General features: G+C 42.0%; 1 protein-coding gene across 5 annotated transcripts in view; it reads right to left on the bottom strand.

Annotated features, from left to right (window-relative positions):
* Window positions 1–316: 316 nt before the first annotated feature.
* Window positions 317–22,901, bottom strand: part of erbin (erbb2 interacting protein) — a 47,576-nt gene continuing 24,991 nt past the window's right edge. For 2 of the 5 annotated variants that reach the window (XM_070851173.1, XM_070851175.1), the window contains exons 4-26: window positions 21,775–21,853; window positions 21,544–21,633; window positions 19,955–20,011; window positions 17,696–17,759; window positions 17,284–17,358; window positions 16,358–16,502; window positions 15,504–15,576; window positions 13,875–14,004; window positions 13,630–13,745; window positions 13,354–13,423; window positions 11,496–11,595; window positions 9,637–9,758; window positions 9,172–9,336; window positions 8,905–9,087; window positions 8,682–8,799; window positions 8,396–8,570; window positions 6,758–8,291; window positions 6,173–6,316; window positions 4,895–4,951; window positions 4,564–4,731; window positions 4,043–4,135; window positions 3,873–3,947; window positions 317–3,764 (exon numbers count right to left, since the gene is read on the bottom strand). In XM_070851173.1, coding sequence (XP_070707274.1) covers window positions 3,657–3,764; window positions 3,873–3,947; window positions 4,043–4,135; window positions 4,564–4,731; window positions 4,895–4,951; window positions 6,173–6,316; window positions 6,758–8,291; window positions 8,396–8,570; window positions 8,682–8,799; window positions 8,905–9,087; window positions 9,172–9,336; window positions 9,637–9,758; window positions 11,496–11,595; window positions 13,354–13,423; window positions 13,630–13,745; window positions 13,875–14,004; window positions 15,504–15,576; window positions 16,358–16,502; window positions 17,284–17,358; window positions 17,696–17,759; window positions 19,955–20,011; window positions 21,544–21,633; window positions 21,775–21,853 — 3,941 coding nt within the window. In that variant the 3' untranslated portion in view covers window positions 317–3,656. The remainder of the gene's footprint in view (window positions 3,765–3,872; window positions 3,948–4,042; window positions 4,136–4,563; window positions 4,732–4,894; window positions 4,952–6,172; window positions 6,317–6,757; window positions 8,292–8,395; window positions 8,571–8,681; window positions 8,800–8,904; window positions 9,088–9,171; window positions 9,337–9,636; window positions 9,759–11,495; window positions 11,596–13,353; window positions 13,424–13,629; window positions 13,746–13,874; window positions 14,005–15,503; window positions 15,577–16,357; window positions 16,503–17,283; window positions 17,359–17,695; window positions 17,760–19,954; window positions 20,012–21,543; window positions 21,634–21,774; window positions 21,854–22,901) is intronic. The other 3 variants (XM_070851177.1, XM_070851176.1, XM_070851178.1) reach the window with 3 other exon arrangements.

The following is a 22,901-nucleotide window of genomic DNA, read 5'->3' as shown; positions in this document are numbered from 1 at the left end:
TGGTCTTTTTTAGCACGAATGTGTTAAAATTGAATGGAGACTGATATGTCGGAGAAAACAGATTATAAAACACTACACACCCAGTTCAAGAAACAGGAAGACTTTCAGGAAGTGTGTGTAGGTGTCTCATCCTACAGCAGAAATATCTTCACCACTTCCTCCCATCAGTACGCATGTAGTCCTTTAAACTTAGTGTACATCTCTTCTAGTGTAACTAATGCTATCCACTTGTCCTGTATGTACGGTTATTCATTTACCGCGCTGGTGAAAAAAAAAAAAACCAAGCCAAGACGACAAAATGAAGACAAAAGAATCCTTGATAAAGACCATTAGTTTTATTTTCCACAGGTTACTTCAGAAACAGGAAACTATGTACAAAATCTGGAATGTTGGGTAAATGCATATCAATCATCATCTCACTGTGGTCGTTTCCAGAGAAACTTTAGAAATACTAGCTATACATTAAAACGGTGCCTCTGCATTGCAATTTATTGCTGGTTTTACAATCGCAAGTCACTAATGCCATTATTAATTCTTTTCTCAAATTTTTTAAAGAGTATTTACAATTTGATTAGTAAGGTCTAAAAAAAAAAAAAAAAAAAACCACAGAAGACTGCTAAATAAATAAGAGTATGGGAGCATAAGAAACAGACCAACATGGATGAAGAAAATGTGATGTTTTATCTCCCTAGATTGTCTACAATATCAGATGTTTTTGCTGTGAATATAAAGTGACCATTATCCCAAAAATGTACCCCCCTAATCTTAGAAAGTCAACAGAAATCACCAACAAAATTAATACAGATAATATACACAACAATTCATCTGTGTAAAATACGAGATGTTCTGTGAGAAATTTGGGAAATACACATTAAATCACCATTTGCCTGTGAATAAAATTTTACACTCATTTTAAAAATGAAGGGCACAGCTTCACTTCGAATGGCTACCTTTACAACAGTAGGACTATTATTATTATTATTATTATTAAAGGGGGATTTAGTTTTTGTTAATCACCAGTGTTTTCATTTTGGTTTGACGGTGCCACGAGTACATTACACGGATCAAACGTAGCTACATACAGGCAGATGACACAGTCTGCTGTATAAAAAACTCGAGGGAATGCCATTCGCTGAAACACTGTAGAATAAAACGCTTTTATATATTGTACAAACAATTCAGTGTGCACAAATGTGCGGTTAAAATTCATGGGTCCATTACTTAGTATGTGAATTTTATCATTTCCATTTCTCTTAGAAATACGTCTCGCTGAATAGTTATTTACAAGTGAATGAATATTAACGGAGAGGTTCACAGATGTGGACTTAAAAGCACGTTTTTCTTTCCGACAGTTCTTCGACAAACATTAGGAATGTTCTTTGATGCAGCTTTGACTGGTTTCGTATTTCCGACAGTGTGAATTGATTATTTTGCACAGGTGAACATCAGGAGTTATGGTAATCTAGGCGGAAAACTGTAAAAAGCGTCGGGCAAAGTGACACAAACATTCACTTTTACACAATGCAGAGAAATCTTTTTTTTTTTTTAAGCACTACCGTATATATTTCCTGTGCTATTTCATTATTAAAAAAAAGACTTTTCACAATATAAAAATCATGTAAAATCATCAGGGATTACTAAAAGGTTGTGTTTTTTAAAAAAATGCTCTCTGATGTTTGTCTGAATGAAAATAAAGGCTTTAAATATTGCTTTTAAGCCGTTATGCTGCAAATGTACTCAGAAGGTTGTGAATATGTGAATATTGCTTGGGCTGTGGAGACAAAGGTCCTCCCCTATTCAAACAGTTCAAGGTCTATGGCACTTGACAACTTGCTTCTCCCAACTCGACTCTCTGTACAGCAAAGAAAGAAAAAAAAAAAAACACAGACTGCTCCAAAGTGAGGAGTAAAAAGCATGATAAAACATTTTCATAGACACAAAAGGCAAACTGTGGTCTTCTCCCATGTAAAAAATAAAACTGCTCGATGTTGAAACCCCTGCAATTGTCACGTTACCGACGACTGCCTGAAAGATGAAGCCCTTAAAAAATAAAACACGCGAGTGAAACGTTGACATGTCCTTATTCAGATGTCTCTCTTAACTTCTCTCCTGCTTTTGCCTTCTGTCCACAATTTCTAAGACTTGCTTTGGTTAACTAGCATAACCGCCATGTCTTTCTCTGCTTAAAGGAATAGTTTAGACATTTAGGAAAATGTGTGTATTCTGGCTGGAAAAAAGCAGAGAAGCTGATTCATACCTTCCACTAGCAGACTAGCTCCTTCCAGCACCTTTGAATTATACTAATTAACATGTTATATCCCGTTTGTTTAATGAGTACGAAATCTGAGATGTAAAACTTATAATTAGAGGTTTTACTGAGGGTTAGGTGCCATTTCTTGATGCTGAGCTGTTGCTCCTGTTGATTCCAGGAGGTTGCAGTCACAGCAAATAATCCCTCATTTCACTTTGATTTTTGTACGATTTAATAAAGATCTAACTTTTCAATTAGTGCGCTTTAGAGGTGCTGGTAGGTGGATATGTGTCGAGCCATGTTTGTTTCCCTCTGTTTCCAGTCTATGTGCTAGCTTAGGCTAGCCAGCTGCTAACGCTTCAATCATCTCATCGCATTTCCAAAATGTTGAACTTTTGCTTTAAACCAAAGCTGCTGACTGGCAAAACAGATTAAGGCCAAGCAAACACATACTGCATCTCTCCTCTCCCGTTTCTCCAATATTTCAAAGTCCATTTTCCAGTCTCATTAAATGATCACAAGCAGACTGTATTTCACCAGCATCTCTGAAAAAAGCGCTGTGGTTCATTTCCATTGCGAAGGATCTCTTTCCCCACACAGCACAGGTGGCGGTCTGGTAATGCCGAGCGTTTGCTGTGAGGGTGTTTGGGTGGAAGTGAGGACAGAAATGTCTGTACGCTGGAGGGTGTTTGTGGGTTTATGGAAGCAGGGGTGGATGATTTCCTCTTCTCACCTCTTCCATTTTGCAAGAAGAGAAACAAAGATATCTCTCCGAATAAAAAAAGCCAAAAAAACACAAAACAAATCAAACACCTCCTTGATCTACATTCGTCTCCACATGAAAAGCACGTAACATTGTCCTCCACATAAGATCACTCCGCAGACCAGGAAATGGTTTCAACATCTTAAATAAAAAGTTTTCTTATCTTTTTTTTAAAAAAAAAGGCAAATTGGATGACAGAAGAGAGGGAGCCCTGCCCCCTAGTGGTCAATTCATGTCAATCCGCAGAAATAAAACCTAATTTATGATGAAGGATTTATGAGTTTTGGACTAAAAAAAAAAAAAAAAGATCTGTACAGAGACCACAGTAATTATTTGCTTCAGAGCAGGTCATATCTTCAGCTTCTTTTGTATAAAAATATATATACCACAGTGATGGCCTTTTGAGGACTCGTACTTGCAGAGGTTTTGCCGCCGTCTCACTTTGATCCACTACATTCAGTGGTTTTCCCCGTTAATCAAGGCTATGAAGATCTCTACTATAAATAGTCCCAACAGGTATCAACAGATCAGTCTCCTCTGTGTATAAAAATATGAGAGTCAACATAAATTTCTCCGTTCGTCTCTCTCTTCTCGTGCCTCCTCCCCCCCGCCGCCCCCCCCCCCTTTGGAGGCCACTTGAGTCTATGCTTGTGCGTCTCTTAAGATAGTCAAATCCACAGTGTTTGGAAATGTCTTCAGGAGCGACACTGCATTCCCATGATCGATATTCACAAAGTTGTATCCGTTTGCCTGTGAGAAAACACAGAACTCTGATTAACAGAGAGACAAAAAAACAACAATAAATCTTCAGTTAGTCACAAAGGAGCTTTGTGATATTTCCTACAGGCGGCAGAATACCTGGATAATTTTATCTCCGGGCTGAAGAATTTTGCATGCCGGTCCCTCAGGTTGAACCCTTGTCACAAATATACCCTGAAATCACATGATATGGAGAAGATAGTTATCAAACATATTAAGGCTGTATGTTGTACTGCATGTTTGTGGACTAGAAACAAATGGGAATTTACATTGTCATCTGGACGAAAGGGATTTCCCCGTCCTCCCACTCCTCCAGATATACTGAAACCCAGCTCTGGATTCTTCTCCACTTTCACACGGATCTGAAACACACCCACATGCTTTCATTAGTTATCTGTGTGCATTCATTCACTGTTTATTATACAATTTTTAGTCCTGACAAACCACAGCAGGAGATTAGGGATCACGTATCTTTTGAACTGGCTTGTTGGCGACATATGAAACAAAATGACTAAACCTCTAATGAGTGAAAAGGATCATATCGATATGAATATATATTAAAGTAATAGTTCAAAATATTGGCTGATGCCCTTTCAGATCTGTTAAATACGAAGCTACAGTGGTTAGCTTAGCTTAGCTTAGCATCAAGACTGACAACAAGAAAGTGAAGAGAAAGTATTTTTCAAGTCAAACTATTCCTTTAATCAAACTTGAGCCCAAGCCAACAAAGTAAAACCCCAAAATCCATCTTTTAGCACTTTGGTAACTCCACACAAACTCCGTTGTTCACCTCTTGCTGCAGTGAGTCGAGCGGGATGCGTGGGGGCCCCTGGGGCTGATGGGAGACTTTGAGCATCAGGTAATCGATGAGCTGCTCTCTGGAAGGGTGGCGGGCCATGGACCCCTGGCTCATCTGAGGACGAACAGAAGGGCCCATCTGACCGTTCATCAAAGGCACCTCGAAGACAAAAGCACACGTTGCTGATGTGGACTGTGTGGAGTTACGTCTACATTTCCACCTCTCTGAAGCGCCAAACAAGTCTGTGAATCTAAATAACTTTCTTTTGGAATTCGACCACATCTTTGCACTGCGAGTGAGTATCTGTGAGTATTAAACCTACTTTTCTGTGGGGGTCCATGGTGTAGCTCTGCTGGCCTTGTTGACCGAACACATCATCCTGTGAAAAGAGAAAGTGATGATTATTAACAGAGCGCCAAAAACTCAGACAGACAATTAGACACCGACGTAAACATTCCTCATGTCCGGTACATTAGGCATCGGTGTGTTGCATTAGAAGAGAAGAAAGGGACTCCTCTGATTAAAATGATGAAAAACTGAGATTAAACTGGTTTTAGATTCTATTCGGACACAAAGCTGCATGTAGTTCTGATTATTAGCTTTGCTGGAGATACAGTGAATCGTAAATGTTAAGCAGGGAAGGTTACACAACACTCTCACACATCTTCGGATAGTGCACAAGCTTTTTTCCGTCCTCTACACATTCTAATACCCACTTCCTAAATCACTCACACACTTCTCCCACTTACCTTTGGCAAACACACTTTTCACCCGCACACACAAAGTGAGAAGTTATCAAGTGATTCTGACGTGATCAGAAGTTGAAGTGAAAATGGTGACTGAGCAAAAATGGGGATTCAAAGAGCAGTTAAAGGAGAAGAAAATCATTGTTGATGAGATGCATTGCAATCACAGGAGGCGAGTGTGGCAGGGTGGAGGGATGACACACACCGGGATTATGATAATGATATGCTAAAGAACCTGGCACGTTTAAAAGGGGGCGTTTTGTATCAGACGTGATGTTACACAGCTTAGGAGACACACTGGAAATGTATCACTAGAAATACAAGCCTCCCGCTTGACATTAAAATGCCTTTTTTATGAACATTTTTTCTTGTTCATTACTTGAATGAGACAAAATTAATTGCCTAAATGCCACACGGTCTTTTCAGAATTAACCTAAGCTCTGTAGCAGCCTCCATCAATTCAGAGACCCATCTTTCTCTGATACTATCATGGAGGAGGGTAAAGTCATTAAGGAAACAAAAAAGTGAACATGCCCCTTTTAAACAAGTCAAACTTCATTACACTAAGAGAGGAACTACACAATCTCTGTGAGAGTCCATCAACTGTTTGCTTAAAACGTCACATGAACTAGACAGGTTTGTGTTTGTGAGAAGTCAGAGGTTAGGAGAGACACTTTCACTTGCCTATAAAAGGAAAAGTTAAAGATGGCTGTGGGTCAAGTGACCACTTCTCAACAACGAGGAGAGAAGGAAACAGACATTTCATATCTTCTAAAGGATGTGAAACTAGCAGGAACTGGAAGGTCTGGCTCAGTAAGAGCTGCAGGAGCCAACTTCACGTTCACAGTACTCACACAGAAGCCCAGAGCTCCGTAGGGCTGTCCGTCCCTGGCACTAAAGACCAGAGACCCTTGGCTGGCATGCATGTCCCTACAGCTGCCGTAGTGAGACCAGCTCAGCGGAGCATTATTGGAATTATAGGAGCGAGACAGCGCATTCTGAACGGGGGGGGCGACACGGGACAACCAGCACCAACCGACATGTCAGCGGTGGCCATGCAATCCACCAAATGAGTGACGACATAAAAAGACACAACAGAAAGGTTTACAGCTTATACAGACAAACATGCATTGAATCAGATATATTTTGCATACAGCTGGGTTAGTACGCTTTGGTAAACTTCCAGCTCCATATCAAAATGGTCAGGTAATGTCTGTAGTGTTATCCAGCCATACAGAGACAGTGACGGGCTCTAAAAAGTGGTTCCAGTTTGGATCATTTGAATTCTACACATCATAGATTAACCTCTACAACATGAATTCCACCCTGAAACTATAATATTGAGTCAGAGGGCAACAGAAAAGGAACATAAAACACAGACAGTGAATCATTTTCACAACTACTGATACGTTTCATCACATTACAGAAGTGCTTTTTACCTTTTCCATTTTCTTGGCCTCGATGTGACGCATCACCTGGTCTCTCCAGTCAGTTGGCACCCTTCCTGCTCCAACTCCTCCCGAAAGCTGTCCAGGCCCGTCCAGCAGCGAGTGCTCAGACTTCACCCTGGTGTTGGGCCTCTTGCTGGGGCTGCTGTGCTGGTAGTTGAAATCGCTGACGGACATCGTCCTCTCTGGAAGCTCGTGGGGCTGCGGCCTGGCGCTGAGAGGCCTGGAAGCTCCGGGTACATCAATGCTGTAAGTGCGAGCTGAGAGGGGCCTCTGCATGGCCTGGCTCATCGCCAGTGGCCCCCTAGCGAGGGTATGAATGTCCCTGTACGTCATATATTCCCCTTCGGGCACCTGTATGCGCCTCGGGTCGCCAATGGATGCTGTGGAGGCGGAACTGCTTTGCCTCTGCAGAGTGCTGCTTCTAGACTGGCCTCCTGAGGAATGAAGTCTCTCCTTAGACCACATGTCCCCAGAAGGTTTGGGACCCATGGGAGGGCCCCTCTGCTGGGGCTGCAGAGGGTAGGGAGGTGCCTGATTCCGGTTGGAGAAGTTGGTGTTGGCTAGTGAGTGTGGAGGAGGAGGAGGAGGAAGGTAGCCTTGGTGCTCTGGGGGCATGGGCGTCCTCTGGGCCCAGAGGCCCTCTTTAGGCATGGTACTGCTCGTGTACTGTACATTGTACTGAGGAGGAGGGATGCCCATGGCCATGCTGGAGGAGACTGGATATCTGCCGCTGCTGACAGGGGGCTTAGTGGAGCAGAGAAGGTCTGAGGAAGATGAAGAGGAGCTGGGGTAGATCTGAAGAGTCTGGTCGTTGAGTAACTGACCGGCTGACTTACTCCTGACTATGCTCTGGCCCTGGGCTCCTGGCCCTGGCCCAGCTCCAGCCATCCTTGTCATTCCTGCCGTGTCGTAGGAGTCACCAACGTCATCAAAGGAGTATAGCTTCATGCCGCCTGTTTCCATGTTGCTGATGCTCTGAGACTTCATCACCTGTGGGGGATGGCACCTTTTCTCTGGAGACAGCTCCTCTGTGCTGCGAGACAGAGACATGTCACTGCTGGCTGTCACGCCTGTCGAGGCCACGTGCACAGCAGATGTCTCTACTCTCACTGCTTGGCTTTTGTTCCCCAGACTATTCATGCAGTCACTGACCTGCTGATTTCCATTCAGAAAATGCTCCATGTTATCATTGCCAAAACCCTGCTCGCTGTCCAAGTCTTCCTGGGTTACCGAGCCATTCTTGGTTTTGTCCACCTCATCCAACTGAAGCATGTTGTCGGTTGGCAGCTTGGTCACGTTCATGTTGATCTGGTCCCACTTGGTGTAGGTTTCTCCCATTCCGTTGTTAATCCCCTTCTCAATAAAGGCCAGTCTGGCTTCCATTGACAGGTCGTAGTCCCCCATTTTCTCTGGCGGGTTCTGCTGGGTTTTCAAAAGTGCCTGAAGGGACGTCTCTGAGCCGTTACCGTTGTGGAGGAGAGGGGTGGTGTCTTTAGGCTGGTTCATGTTCTCATCTTCTTGCCTAAAACATAGAACAAGAAGGTACATTAGAGTTTCAAATAGTTGCAGAAGGAAGACTCTCCTTTGTACCTTACATTAACAAATGGTTAATAAAATGGTACTAACCGACTTTTTGGTAGAAAAGGCATCTTTGCCTCTCTCTCGGGGGTGCACAGAGAGTTGTCCTGGCTGCTGTCTGTGGTCAGAGACACTGAGTCAGACATGCGTGACGGCGATGAACAGTTACTGTTGTTCTGGTTGCTGTTGGCCACGGTCTCATCCAGCAAAGAGTCTGCATCATCTGTAAATCACAAATATCGACGTTAGTGTAGTGTATCTAGACACCATCACTTGGAAAGTTTAATTTTCTACTCTAATTAGTATATTTTACTCATTTTAGCAAAACGTTTACCTTTTTTGTCCTTACTTAAAGTCACTACTTTGGGCTGGTTGATGGAGATCTCGATAAGAGGGGGTCTCATCTCTGCAATTTTCATCTCCTCTTCCTCATCAGACAGCTCGTCAGTGTCCTGAGGACACAGCCAATAATTCTCGTAAAACAGCATTTTTCACTTGAAACTTGTTTGTGGGATTGTGAGGATTAAATCCTTTAGAGCGCTAAGTGTTAGGATTACCTCAAGTGTGTCCTCATGGTTCATTGTGGAGCCCCCTGAAGATTTAAGTGGGACTCTCAGAGAGTTGTTAGACTCTGAAGTGTCTTTCGATTCCAGTGTGGATGGATTTTGGGCAGACGTGTTGGTAGATATTTGGGCCTCCATCTCTGATGCCATGCCATTAGGAAAGGGGGCCTCTATCACCTGCACAAGAACAGTATAGATGGTCAGTTGTATATTTAAAAAGGGGAACTAGAGCAAGGTAAAATAAGGTGACACATAGCTGACCTTAAGTCCCACATCCTGCACGCCAATATGGTTCCTCTCAACTGGCTTCCCTGACTCGTCACTCGATTCATCCTCCTTCAGCCTGTGGGCCACAGACTGAGCTGTCTTCACCATGTTCTTCAGCTCGTCTGGGTATGGTGTAGGGTAACGCTTCAGGTTTCCCTCCTGAAGAGCACAAATGCCCACAAAGTTCCCATTAAACTCATCATAGAGTGAGGTGCGTTCAATATGATATAGACACGTTTCACGAGATGCAAAGGTAACAACGCTGCCTCAGTTTAATTGTTGTAGAAAATGGGACGTGACAGCCATTTCAGATGAAAACAGCGTGTGAAGAGAAGCTTAAGTCAAGTGAAGGTTATTACCAAAATAATTCTTGTAACCACAACAGTGTCATTGCAGTTTGGTAGACAACGTCATCACAGTCATTTTCTTTTTCCAATTATATAAACAACTGACACTAACCCTTGGGGGCGTTTCTCTCTCATCCTTGTCCTCATCACACTCAAAGGCCACCTGAGCTCGGTGCTTACGCTGTTCCTCCCAGAGAGCTGGATTGAAGCTCTCAGAGTCAGAGTTGGGGATGTCTGAAATGCAGAAACCAGGAGAAGGGGATGGGAATTGGTTAGTTTTTAATCAAGACTTTGTGAGTCTGTGTAAACTGTGTTTAATTCACACAAGTCTGACTGTGACCACAAGATGGCACAAAGGCAACATGAGGCCAATAAACTGAGGGAGCTGTGGACAAACTTGAAATTCAGGAGCTAATCCCATGAATTCAAAGACAGACATACTGTAATGGATTACTGATACTCAGAATAGTTGTTCCAATAAACTGCATTCATGTGAAAGCATTTGAAAACAAACAATACAGTAGTGTGAAAGGTTTGACCCTGTGCTTCAATCTGATACCACAGTTTATTTAATAGTTTGACATAAAAAGTACAATCAATTAACGTTCCTGCAGGATTTGCCACTAAGCATTTCACTTAATCTCACTCCTTTGCTGTCACTCCTGTAGGACTCCTGCTTATTGGGAGCGGAGGAGCAAGGCCATGATTACTATGAAACTGACGTCATGTAACGGTGAATGTGGCGTTGATGACGTTGCTTTTCTGAAACTTGGCATTAACATCTTGCATTAGTGATCTCCTCTCCAGGTAACAAGTGGGGCACCGAATCTGAAACTTGGCCAAAAATAACAAGCTTTAAGGTGTGAATCACTTTTTGTTTCTCGTGTTAAAAAGGAGTATAGATGCTTACCAACATGCGTCTACATTCTGATTAGGGTCGACAGTCTGAAGTACAGTTTGTAAAGGAAACAACGATTGTAGTTGATTCTGCGCAAACGTCAGCGGAGAACAGACCATATCAAGAACTCTGGTATGGTGTGTTAAGTTGTAGACAACCAGAGTGTGAATGCACAGAGGATAATATGAGTCACCTGCTCTGTTGCTGCCCTCCATATCAACAAGTTGTCATGCATAATCATTGCAGTCAGGTCATGACTTATTCCAGCTTCTCAGGAAAAGCCGGGGAAACAGACGAAGCTCTTTTGGAAAAATTTCTGGTAGATAACTATGGAAAATTGCATGTAGCAGATACAAAAGGAGGGCAGAAGCTATATACAGCAGCTGGTATGGGTGCACCTTCTGGTGGTGCGACGCAGCACTGACATCGTCAGAAAAATCAAGCAGTTGACTCACTACAATTTTAGCAGTTAAAGCCCATAGATCTTGAAGCACTAATTACTCTAAAGCTAAGATGCTACAGGGTCAGCACAAGCTGTCTGGGTAATAGGAAACCAAACCAAACTAACAGATGCTTGACAAGAAGAAGACGACTAGTGTTTCTTCTGCAGCCTTGGTCTCAGGTAACAAGGTCCCTACTAAATTATGAATGCATGAACCCTTGCAGGTAACCAATAAGACTGCTACTATAAAGACGGGTAACGGGTAGATAACGGTAGTCAAAGCAGCGTCTGTGAGTTTTACGTTAAAAGACATTCACTGAAAATTAGATTTGTATACTTTACTGTTCCATTCTTACAAAATCATTCATTCGTCTCCTACTCGGTATGGATCATCAGCTTCCACAAACTGTCAGCGTTTTATTTTTAGAAACTGTGCTCATGTTTGTATGATTGATTGGTACTACTGATTGATTAACAAACTTAAGTCTTGAACACATTTAATATCCGGCCCTGCTCCTAAGAATTGATTGTGGAAAACAGGCCAGAAACATTTGCAGCTTGAGGGTTTGCCAGATTAACCATGAAAGAATAGAAAAGAGAAATGTTCTCTTGTTGAATGCACAGTACTCACAGTCCTCAGTCCTGATTTGTTGAGGGAACATGTAGTTGGTCAGCACAGTTTTGTGTGTCTCTGGATCCTCCTCTTTCTGGAGAGGGATCAGGGGCTTTGACTGTGGGAGACAGAAAGTAGGTTTGAGTGTGCTATCTGCAATCAACGGAGCTTTGTCAAAATTAATGTGGTTCCCCCCAATTTCCCACAGTGCTTTCCAGCTGAGTTTCTTTCTCTAGTCTTCTCCAAACCACCCACTGGCCTCGCTTTGACTGAGACACTGCTCGAGGACATCTGGGTGCCTCTTCCTGTCAACCAGTCCTTAATGGACGTGGCTTAAGCTCCACCAATGTCCCCGAGGCCCCATCACCATTGTGACACCAGCCAAACAGTATCCCTGTCTGTTGGCCCTGCTTGTTGGATTGCCTCTCCTGGGTTTATTTTTGCCCTGCTGAAACAACAGGTGCAGCACTCCTGATTATTATAACTGATTACAGTCAGTAAAATCAAGGCAAATCCCAATTTTAATACACTGAGGCAACGTAAAAACATCAAAAAGGGCTGTTTAACATGATTAAAAAAAAAAGTCTATAGGAAGGCAGGGGAGGAAACGCCTAGTTACATTTGGTCATGAGACCATGGTCTGTGCAGTTTCCTGTAGAGAATGCAGCCTGACTGATAAACCAGCCAGGCTGATACACTGCCTGATATTAACTGACTGCACATACAGTATATCACATCGGTGTATGTCAGCCATTAGGTGACAAATGTGATAGATGTGTTTTGATATGTTTTAGGTTGTGTAAGGAAAATTAATATCAGGCAAAATGTCATAATCTGGGGCAGCTGGACAGCAATGGATTGTGAAATGATGTGTAAATGAGAAAATTCTTCAATTTTATTCTGTACTTATTCTGCACAGACAGCTGACCTGAGGCCAGGGCAGAGGAGACATGGGCTCCATGGATGGTTCTACATGAGTTTGGCAGCATGACAATTGTTAATTTGAAGAGAGATGTAAAATAGTCCAGCTAGCTTGAGATAAAGGCATGAATAATTGATTATCGAAGGCAGTGAGAGTTAACGGATTGTCTTGTAGAAATATTTATAAGCTGGGAAAAGCAAACATGCTGAATCAGAATACATCTGCAGTGTCTTCCCCAACTTAACTTTAGCACACTTTTGAACTCTTCTGCTAAGCTGGACATGAGCCCTTCAAGTATCCCTCTCACATACAAAGCTACAACTGCTTGGACAAAGTGGGACTCAAAGCCACTTCCTGACACATGAGCTGTAGAGACTCAAATGTTTCCACCTGTGATAGGCTTATCTTGTGTTCTGTTGAGGGTTAAATCGGCCGAGGCAGAAGTCCAAATTTCAAGCACCAAAACTTTCCTGGTAATCTTGATCTCTCTACGTCTTGCTTTATTTCCGACTGGCTGCTGCTACCTTTCCTGAAAAACTGTCTCTCTATCGATCAGATTTGTGTCAAACCACTTTCCTGGGTTTTTGACAGGTTTGTCTCAATTACCATACTGTTGTCCTTCAACAATCAATTAAGGTAAGGATGACATTTTCTGACACCCATTAGGATCCATCTACTCTAGAGTTTCTGGTATCACCAAGTCTGACCTGCACTGCCATTTGGCACGTTTAGATCAAATGTCCTGGAAGTGGTTTGCTGCATTTTGAATGTGTTTTCCTGTGAGCTACCTGGTCGACCTGGATTCATTTACAGCTGAATGTTGTGGCAAGTCACGTACCCTGCTGCCATTACAATCTCTATAGAACCCATCACCATTTGACAGCTCTGAACTCAGTAGCACCTTATTGTGAAACCCTTATCCTTGTGATTCATACATAATACATGTGGTCTTACCTGATTTTCAGACAGCCACATTGCAGTCATCTGGTTCAGTTTGGTGAAACTGTAGGGAAGATTTTTTAACCTGCAGTGGAACAAAAACAGTACTTGGTCATCTTGCACCAAACAACCTAAAATACTCATCATTACATTGCATTTGCAGAGGTGATGATTTGCAGAGAATGATTTCAAGCTTTTGTCTTAAAATGACTTTATTGCTATTCAGCTAGAAATACTTCACATTTTACAAGACATATAACACATAAATTATCCCCATGAGTCCAGACTCACTTGTTGTTGCTAAGATTGATGACTTTGAGCTTCTGCATGTCACCCATCTCCTCAGGCAAAGACTCCAGCTTGTTGGAATGTAGGAACAGCACAGTTGCATTCTTCCAGTTTCCCATCTGTGAGGGGAAGAAACCAAGGATTTAGAGCAAAGAGCAACTCAGGCTGCTGTCATGGATGAGCAAGCTGCCACGTCACACCATTTAACACATCTGCACAAGCACACACACGCACATATATGTACTCACCTCGGGGGGAAGCTGGGTAAGGAAGTTGTGATCTGCAGCAAAGGTGCGGATGCTGACACACTGGCCTATGGAAGAGGGCAAGGCTTCGATCTCATTGAAACTGCAGTCCAGCTCATCCAGGGATGTCAGCCTAATGGAGAGAGAAGCAGAAGGAGGAAGATAGGACTTAAATCCCTGGATCTTTTTAATCAGAACCCCCTTGCCCTGTAAATGCCCACATATTTTAAAGTCCACATCCCAAGTTTGTAGCACAAGCTGTCTGTTAATACATTTGTAGCCTCCAAGTCCGTGCCAAGATAACCAGGATAATATCTAATCAAATCAAACTTTGGAAAGCTCCCTCGACAGCCACATTATATAACTGTTGTTCCAGACTGAGTAGGACTATGACAAGTAAACTCAATTTGATGTGTAAGAAGCGCAGTCATGCCTCTTTAATTCTGCTACATCAGACCATTTGATGTCAAAGATTTGGAATGCCAGTCTGGTAAAATAAGAACCAAAATCCTCTAGTCTGTCAATGCAAAGACAAGAAACAGCAACCATAGAGATGTCTGAGATGTCTTTAAACAAGAATTTAGATAAACTCTGATCAATATCAGCTATTGTGAAACTATTTTGCCGTAACCATGCAGCACTAAGACCTTTATAACAACACTGATGCATCTTAAAAGCCACATGGGACATAATTTAAAGTAGTGACATTTCAAACTGAACCCACGTTGGCACAGAAGTGCCGTGCAGCTAGAGCTTTCTGCAGAATGAAAAATGCAAAAAGCACTCTGGGGATTCAGATGAACAGAGTCTGACTTCCGGGCTGCTACTGTGTTATAGTGTCGTCAAACTCCAAAACACAGGACTTGGCCCCTTTCTGCGTATAAAACAGGGATCAACAAAGCTGTGTAGCAACAGTGGACTGAATAAAATCAGCTACATATAGATGAATCAGCTTGCTTTAAGCTAAAAGCCTTGCATGGGATTAAGATAAACCATAGGCTTTGTCACATAATCTGTGTCAAATTACAAAAGGAGACACATTCTGACATAAGAGATAATTGACAGGGTTTGTTTGGAAACAACGGATGAAAAACAGAACTGCACAGCTGCAGCAGTAATTGTCAGTAAATGTTGATTTTTGCTCTCACATGGATGTGAGAGTAGACTGGTGAGCAAAAAAAAAAAAAGGTGGATTAAAAGGAAGCCTAATCTTTGTGCTGGACCACAATGACTCAGAGTAGACAAAGGGTCGGGATGTGGACCTGACTCACTCACTACAGCCTCAGCAGCTGTTGACTGCTGGGTTTACCTGTCTGCTGCAGACAATATCAGTCTGTAGTACAGCTATGGCTGATTTAATCCATCAGCAGTTTATTTGAGGGTCATCTGGCCCACGATTACCACAATAAAGCAAACCTCAGACCATCCTCAAACCGTTAATCAATATCAATATGGTTACTCAATATCATCAGCATTGGACCAAAACAAATAAAGCATTAGAACACATTATGTTTAATGGGAATATCTAATTTATCTACACAGTCGTTTTATGCGATCAGTGGATGGCAGATAATAATCCACCGGTATCTGGGTTTATTCTGCTGATATTAAAGCTCCTCCTGCAATACTCACCCTCCAATGGAGTCTGGCAAGTACATCAGCTGATTCTCATCTACTTTCAGTGCAGTCAGTTTCTTCAGTGAGCCTATGGTAAAAGGAAAGAGAGAGAAACACAGAGAGCATTAGATGCAGCTCGGGGCAGTTACTGATTATCACTTGCTGTAGCAGGAATATCGATTACAAAAATGAATTGGATTCATTCATACTGTCATCAATACAGTAATCAGTTTAGCAGTAATCAAGCCTGATTCCACGACACTGTGCATCTGGACTCATCTGATCTAATTAGCCTGGCCTTATTTTACACTACATTATTTTTTCTAACTAATTACAAATATCAGCTTTATGCCATTAAAAAATGTAAATCTTTGATAATCATGCCAATATGACTGAAAGCTGGGTCAGTTCACAGTTTGACACAACTCAAATAAAAAAATGCAACTCAGAAATGGAAAAAGATGACTCCACAGTACCGAGAAGGTCGACTTGACATTTGAAATGAGCAGTTTTGAGGTATTTTTCCCTTTTCGTAACCATTCTCGTGGCATAATTTTGAGAACTCTTTCATCAAAAACCCAAAATCTTGGGCCACTACTGCTACATACAACTGGCCATACTGACAAACACTGATTGCATCCTCTTCTGTGATGATGTCTCACAGTGCTTGGTGAACTTTGACTGTTATGTAAATGTACTTTAGCGAGCTTTGAAAGCACTGTCACGCCATCGATGGGAACTGGATACTTACAAAACAGCACAAGAATGAAACAAGCATTAGCAATAGCTTAAAGAGCGTTAAGGTGTTTCATAATGAAATAAGATGCGTGTGTGTGTGTGAGTGTGTGTTTGTGTGGTGCAATCTTTACCGATTGAGCCAGGCAGCTGTGTGAGGGCATTGTTGGAAAGCAGAAGGTCCTGCAGACTCTCACAGCCGCAGATTTGCTCATCTACCATCTCCAGGTTGTTCTTCGACACATCAAGGTACACCAGCTGTTTTAGCATTCCCAGCATCTGGATAAATAAAAGGAGACATGCACAAAATACACAGATACTTAGTGCATCTCATTATCCTCACTTAATTTACGCCAAGGATTAGGCAGCAGTGTTGGTTGAACACAGAAGCAGTGGATTAAAACAATCCCCAAAACAACCTCAGGAGTAAGGTGAAGTAACTTAGGTAGGAGCATCCCAGGCATGACACCAAAGTTGGTCAAATTATTGCATTTTTAAAAATGGACAGCACACATCTTACTTGAAAAGGAAAACAGTTACTGTAGTCAGTTTGGTTTACATTCCAGACGGACGTCACTGCTTCTAAAAGGCCAGACTGTGATTACAGCTGATGCTGTTGAAATGCTGGCAGCAGAACTAATGCTTTAATTATGACCCAGTTACAAACAAGCTGGTCATTTGGATGAAAATGAATCTCATGTAACACATTCTGACTATCAAAACATCATTATAAATTAATTATGTTCAAGGAAAATAATTACTTCACAGCTGCAGATTTTTTTGTAATTATTATTGGGACATCTGCAAACCCAAAAGTCTGCTTTTTTTCTGTAAAACATTCCAATTGTGTTCATCCAGCAAGACAATCATGTCTGAACTGCAGCTCCTTCTCTGCTGGTTTTCGGAGGGCTGAAGGTCTGATGCAAACTGGCTGCAGTTTTGATGAAGATTTAAGACGACACATAGACGGGAAATCAAGGGGAATAATCTCAAGATGATGTTCTGGGCCACAGCAGCCCCTGAAAGTGCGTGTGTATGAAGGAGTGACTGTAAATTATACCCCAGGTAAAAACGTCAGTCTGTTCCCGTCCATCCACAGCTCCTTGATTCCAGTCAGCTGCTCCAATACCTCAGGCTGTAGATGTAAAGGAGAGAAAGGAGGTTAAGTGATAGGGTTGTGTGTGTATGAGTGTTTAAGGGTGTGTGTCTGTGTGCGCCTGTGGGTCAGGGACAGGATGAAGAGCTTAACTCGTAAACAAGCTAAAAATGAATCTAAGGGCCATTTATTTATTCCCCTATGATAATCACGTATGAATGAAGGCCATCTTCCAGTGTTGTATGAGCACATTTAAAAAGAGCTTCCATTTCAAAAATGAGGGAGAAGGGGAAGAGATTAAGAAAGGAGGCGGTGAGGTCAGCACCAGAAAGGTAGAAAGCCCTGAGCATCGACAGACCGACGGACAGATACTCACCACTTCAGTGAACTCATTACTCCCCAGGTCCAACCTTTCCAGCTGTGTGAGCTTCTGCATGCTTCTGTAGACGCACAGGACAGACAGGGAGTGAGATCTTACCATCAAAACACTCAAATATGATATCAGATTCCTATATTGCATTTTAGTCTAAATTAGAAAATTATTAGGAAAATGCTAAACTGGCCCCTTTGTTTGGTAAAAAGCACCAGCCAGGATTATAAGCGATGTGTGCCATGTGCTTCAAAAAGCAAGCCAGAAGAAAAAGATGTTATGTTATATTTTGAATAGCATTCAGGCTCCGCCTTTGCTCCTTTCTCTGAATAATTTCATGTGCAAATAAATACCTCTTAGGGCTCAGGCGTGACAGAAATATGCTTTAAATAATGGAAAAAGTGACGTATGTTAGCCCTAAGCCTTGCTCCACATTCAGGTCACACTCTCACATTCTCTGCCACACTGTAAACAAGCAGATAAAAACCAGGCCTTTTTAACTGCTTACAGTCTTTAGTATATCTAACTTAAATACCATATACTTATTTGATCAGCAGTGACAGAAAATATATTCTGAGCTATCAAGAATAAGCATCAGGCCTTTAAGAGCCTTGAACCCTCACTGGCGGCCCCAAAACATCATGAAACATTCTAACTCTGGACACAAATCAGTGTCTAAGTCTCAAAAAGTGAGAGGTAAAATAAAATACATTGTTCGTTTGCTGTTCCTTTCATTGTTTTAGTGTCCTTGATTATAGGACATGCCTCTGAAATATTCACACAAGTGTTGAATTCTATGATTCTGATAAGATAAAGAGCTGTGATACACAAGTCAAGCAAGATAAGGACCACAAACATTTGTTTCAAACCAGGCATTTCCAGAGAGTGAATCACAAGTCCACAAACTGATAAAAGTCTACACATAAAACCAAAAGCAAGGGCCCATGGCCGGAGATGAAATGAAGATGTACTTTGCTCTGTTTGGGAACAGAAATGATGATCCGCTCACAGCAGGGATGAACTGTGCTTCCTTAAAAAACACGAGTGAGAAATCAGGAATGGAAAGTCGAGGCCCACCAACACTACTGTAGAGTCTGTTTAGTTTAGGTGCTGCTTGTAAAATGAGAATGTAAAACACATGGCACCGCTTATAAATATGATTTAAGTCCCTTTGAGTTTTTTTGTACTTGCTGTACTATGAAAAAAATTAATAATGTTGAATGAACTTGAGCATTAGCCAGCTTTGTCACATTCTTACCGAAAAGTTGGCAAGAACACCAAAGACCCCCTTGTGAGGTGAAAGGGGTAAGAATGAGCTGTGCTGGCGCATCTAGAAAGAGTTCACCAGTGAAAAAAAAAAAAAAACCCACTGTGGCTTGTGACCCCAAGTTGTGAGGGACACAGCATCCTTCTTTAAAACACAGACAAACATTTGGTTAATGCATGTGCTTGGTGCATGTCTATGCGCTGGGAGAAAAGGGACCGTGCTTTCTGTGTGGAAGCCCTGAAAAGGTTTCTACTGCGCCCCTTTGTGCACGCACACATTTGTTTACATGTCTGAAATGCTTGTGTGTTGCTCTGGCAACGGTCCCGATCATTAGTCCTTTTCTTTGTCAGGGCTCCAGCCTTTAACAGGTCTGGCCTCCGTCACATAAACACAGCGAGAAGAGAGGATCCGCTCTGAGCTGCAGCACTGCACTGCACTTTATACACCGACTGGCCCGTCACTCAGTGAAAAATAAGAAAAAGGAAAGTGTGTGAGATAAGAGGAAACTCAGCCAGAGGGAAGACGGACAAAAAAGGCAAATAGGGAAACGCAGTTTTGCTCAGAAAATGGGAAGGACAGAAAATGGAGCGATACAGCAAGTGAAGCATGAGAGGAGGCAGAAAGAGAAAGTAACTTTCCCTGCAATCACCTGGAGCTTTCTCAAATATTCGTGGGACATTTAGTCCCCCGGCGGCACTGTGACCCTCTCAAATGGTGAAATAACCCTCACCACTGTCTCAGCAGAGGATTATAAAACCTGCCACAGCAAGCAGCCAAGTAAAGAGGGCTCTTATGTAACACTGAATTTAATACTCCAGTTGGAGGTGTGGGGAGTCTGTAGGATGGAGGACAGAGCAGACACGGAAGAGGAAGGTGGGGTAAAGCTTCTTCACACGCCTCATGTGACAAACAGTGATGCTGCTCCTTTGCTTTGTAATTAAAATGAACATTTTGCAGATTCGATGCTTTGTGGAAAACGTGAAATAAAAACCACTTACTTTGGCAACATTTTTAACTGGTTCTCCCTCAGCTCCAAGATCTGTAGTTTAATCAACCTGCAACCGAGTAAAAACAAAAAAAAAAAAACATTGTAATAATCGTACATCAACACGTAATATTCAAATAACACTGTCCAACATGTGATCTTCATACTGTAGTAAGCCTTAATCAGATATTCTGCCCAGGGCGACCATATAGAAAGCTCGTGTTGGTGTAAGAGGAGTGATGGATGTTTTGTGTAATCAGAAGACTAACTATTGTGTAAATGACAAACATTAAGAGAAGGACTGTTCATGCTGGTTTGATGCTATCACCCATTTAGCCTTTAAGAAAAGGAACCACATCTTAAAACGACATGTTAAATTTAATGCACCGAAACAATAGTTTGATATGGTGCAAAGACACGTGCATTTTTATCACAGGTGCTATATCACAGCCTTAGCTTTGCTGAATTCTCTATTCTGGTCAGTTGCAGCACTGTATGGTCTGTTATTTCTGCTTAACTGACCATTTTAACATTTAACAGAATGCTGCTATGGACGCAGTTCTGATAGCAGAGGCACTAAAGTCATTTTTTAAAAACAATATTTTATGTCAAGTTATTGATTCCTTTGGTACGAAGCCGTGTAATAAGCCGTATAATGTACAGTGAGTCGTGGCCATTATTGCAAAACGAACCCCAACAGGGCCTTGAATCATCCTGAATGACCGACTCGCTGTACATTATCCCTTACTGTGCCTGACTGGTGCTGAGCAGGTTGTGTTGAGTTTTTTTCTCCGTTGCAAACAGCTGCTTGCAGCCAAAAACAACACTTTGAGGGAGGTGGCAGTGGACCAAAACAGTACAGTTCAGGGTCAGACAGCTAAACAATCAGCTCCAACTTGCTATAAAGCTCTGTTAAGTCAAGAGGAGCTGCACAGTCAGGTGATAATCCTCTGTAGGTTCATCGCTATGGGCAACCCCTTTCACACTGGCATATGATACATACATATCAAATGACAGAAATATCTATTATAGCCGCGTTAAAGACTGGTGTTATGAAACAAAACTACATCTAATATAATCTAGTCATCAAGTAAAATGTGTCCTTTAGCTGTAGGGTCACCTGCAGTGTACATTATATGCTGTAATGAACTGTAAATACTATATATTTATTGTAAGCAACAGCTGGGTGATATAGACAAATAGAAGTTCACTTTATGTCCAAATATTATTACTGTAATGTGGAGATCACATGAGCTAGAATTATGTCATAATCAACATTTTGTCAATATACCAGCAGGTTCTACTGTAGATTATACAGTGGAAGAAAATCTCTCTGGCTCATCAGTCCAGTGCCATTTTAAATACTGTTAATGCAGGACGTAAGGTCTTGGCTTTTAAATTGGAGCCAATATTTTATTGATTGCCTTAAAAATGTTGGATTTTAGGTGAATAGTACACTGCAGATGTTCATTTGTTATCCAAAACTTAATTCACAGCTGGTTAAACCTTACACTATCAACTCCACATCCGTTTTAAAACCCGATCGACTGCTGCATGTGGCTTCACAGCCTAACAGTACAGTTATGTTTCCAGTAAACCCACCTGCCAAAGCTGGCGGGCAAGAACTCCAGGAAGGCATCATTCAGGTAGAGCTGTGTCAGACTCAGAAGCTGGGTGAAGCCTTCTGGGAGCCTGAGAACACATACAAGAACAGGAATAACATCACTCACACAAACCAGAAAAAGCTGCTGCAGACAAAATGCGTGCGCAACACTGACGCAAAACTGATTTAATCGAGGATGATAATTATATTTGAGGATGGGCGGGACTCACTTGGATATAGGATTCACGCTGGCTTCTACAATAGCTAGGACTTTGCAGTTCTTGATGTTTTCTGGAAACTCCTGGATACCTAAAGAGAAACAGCAAATGACAAAAAGACTGGCATTAGAGCTTTTAAGGTATGAAAACTACACAGCATCAGTTCAACATCAGCATGATGTATCTCAACCGTTTTATTACCACTGACACAAAACAAACGACTGCTGTCAAACGACAAAAATGAGGGATAATGCAAGCCATCTCGGTCGTGTTTAGTAGGAGAAGCTTTGTGAATGTTAAACACAGGTGGATTGTGAGAACAAGCAGGAAGGCTTCCTGTCTGAATTGTGAGTGCTCAAGATACATTTAGAGTGGCTCTGCACCTTTCCTCTCTAAACAACCACAGAGAAGAGCGGTAGAGGTGACATAATAAAAGAGCAGGAGAGGAAGAAGAAAAAAAATGAGAGGCCACTGAGTGATAGTCTGCAAGTTCTCATGAAACATCCACAACGCACGAACTGCAAGAGAGGGGACGTGACCAAGTCACAAGGTTTATTTCCACCCACTTTGTTTTGTGTCCACAACACTTAGCACAGAGTGCTTTGAGAAGAAGGATAAGCTACTTTTAATGTCAACACGGCACATGCAGCTCTGGTTCATGAAAACACCACCACATCCTTCAACGTTTGTTTAATTCAGGCCGTCTCCGCACTCATTCATTTATATTAGAACTACCTTTTTAACCTTTCTTTGTCCATGGAAGGGTTTTGCTGAGCTTGCATACTCCTTAGCTTCAAGGTTATACAGTGATGATTAACTGTCTAATACAGTAACCTGCAGTGCTACCACTGTCATTTAGCTTACACAGCTTAACCTCTTTATGGGGAAGCACAAAGAGAACGTCAGATGGTGATGTTAATGTTAAAATACTGACATCGTGTTTCAAGCAACACCTTTTATAAAGAATAAGCAACAGGATGTTAAGAAAAATACTCAAATGTTTAAAATAGCACAGTCACCCAATGTCTGTATGTGCAGCTGGGCATTAGAGCAGAGAGCTGCCAAGACTTCAGACACTTTAGTCTGCTGATGTATTTTGTTCTAAAAGTCAGACTAGAACAATATTGACAGCGGAAAGT

The sequence above is a fragment of the Pempheris klunzingeri genome, chromosome 19 (genome assembly GCF_042242105.1).
Source record: "Pempheris klunzingeri isolate RE-2024b chromosome 19, fPemKlu1.hap1, whole genome shotgun sequence".
Lineage (NCBI taxonomy): Eukaryota > Metazoa > Chordata > Actinopteri > Acropomatiformes > Pempheridae > Pempheris > Pempheris klunzingeri.
This window is presented reverse-complemented; position numbering and strand designations above follow the sequence as displayed.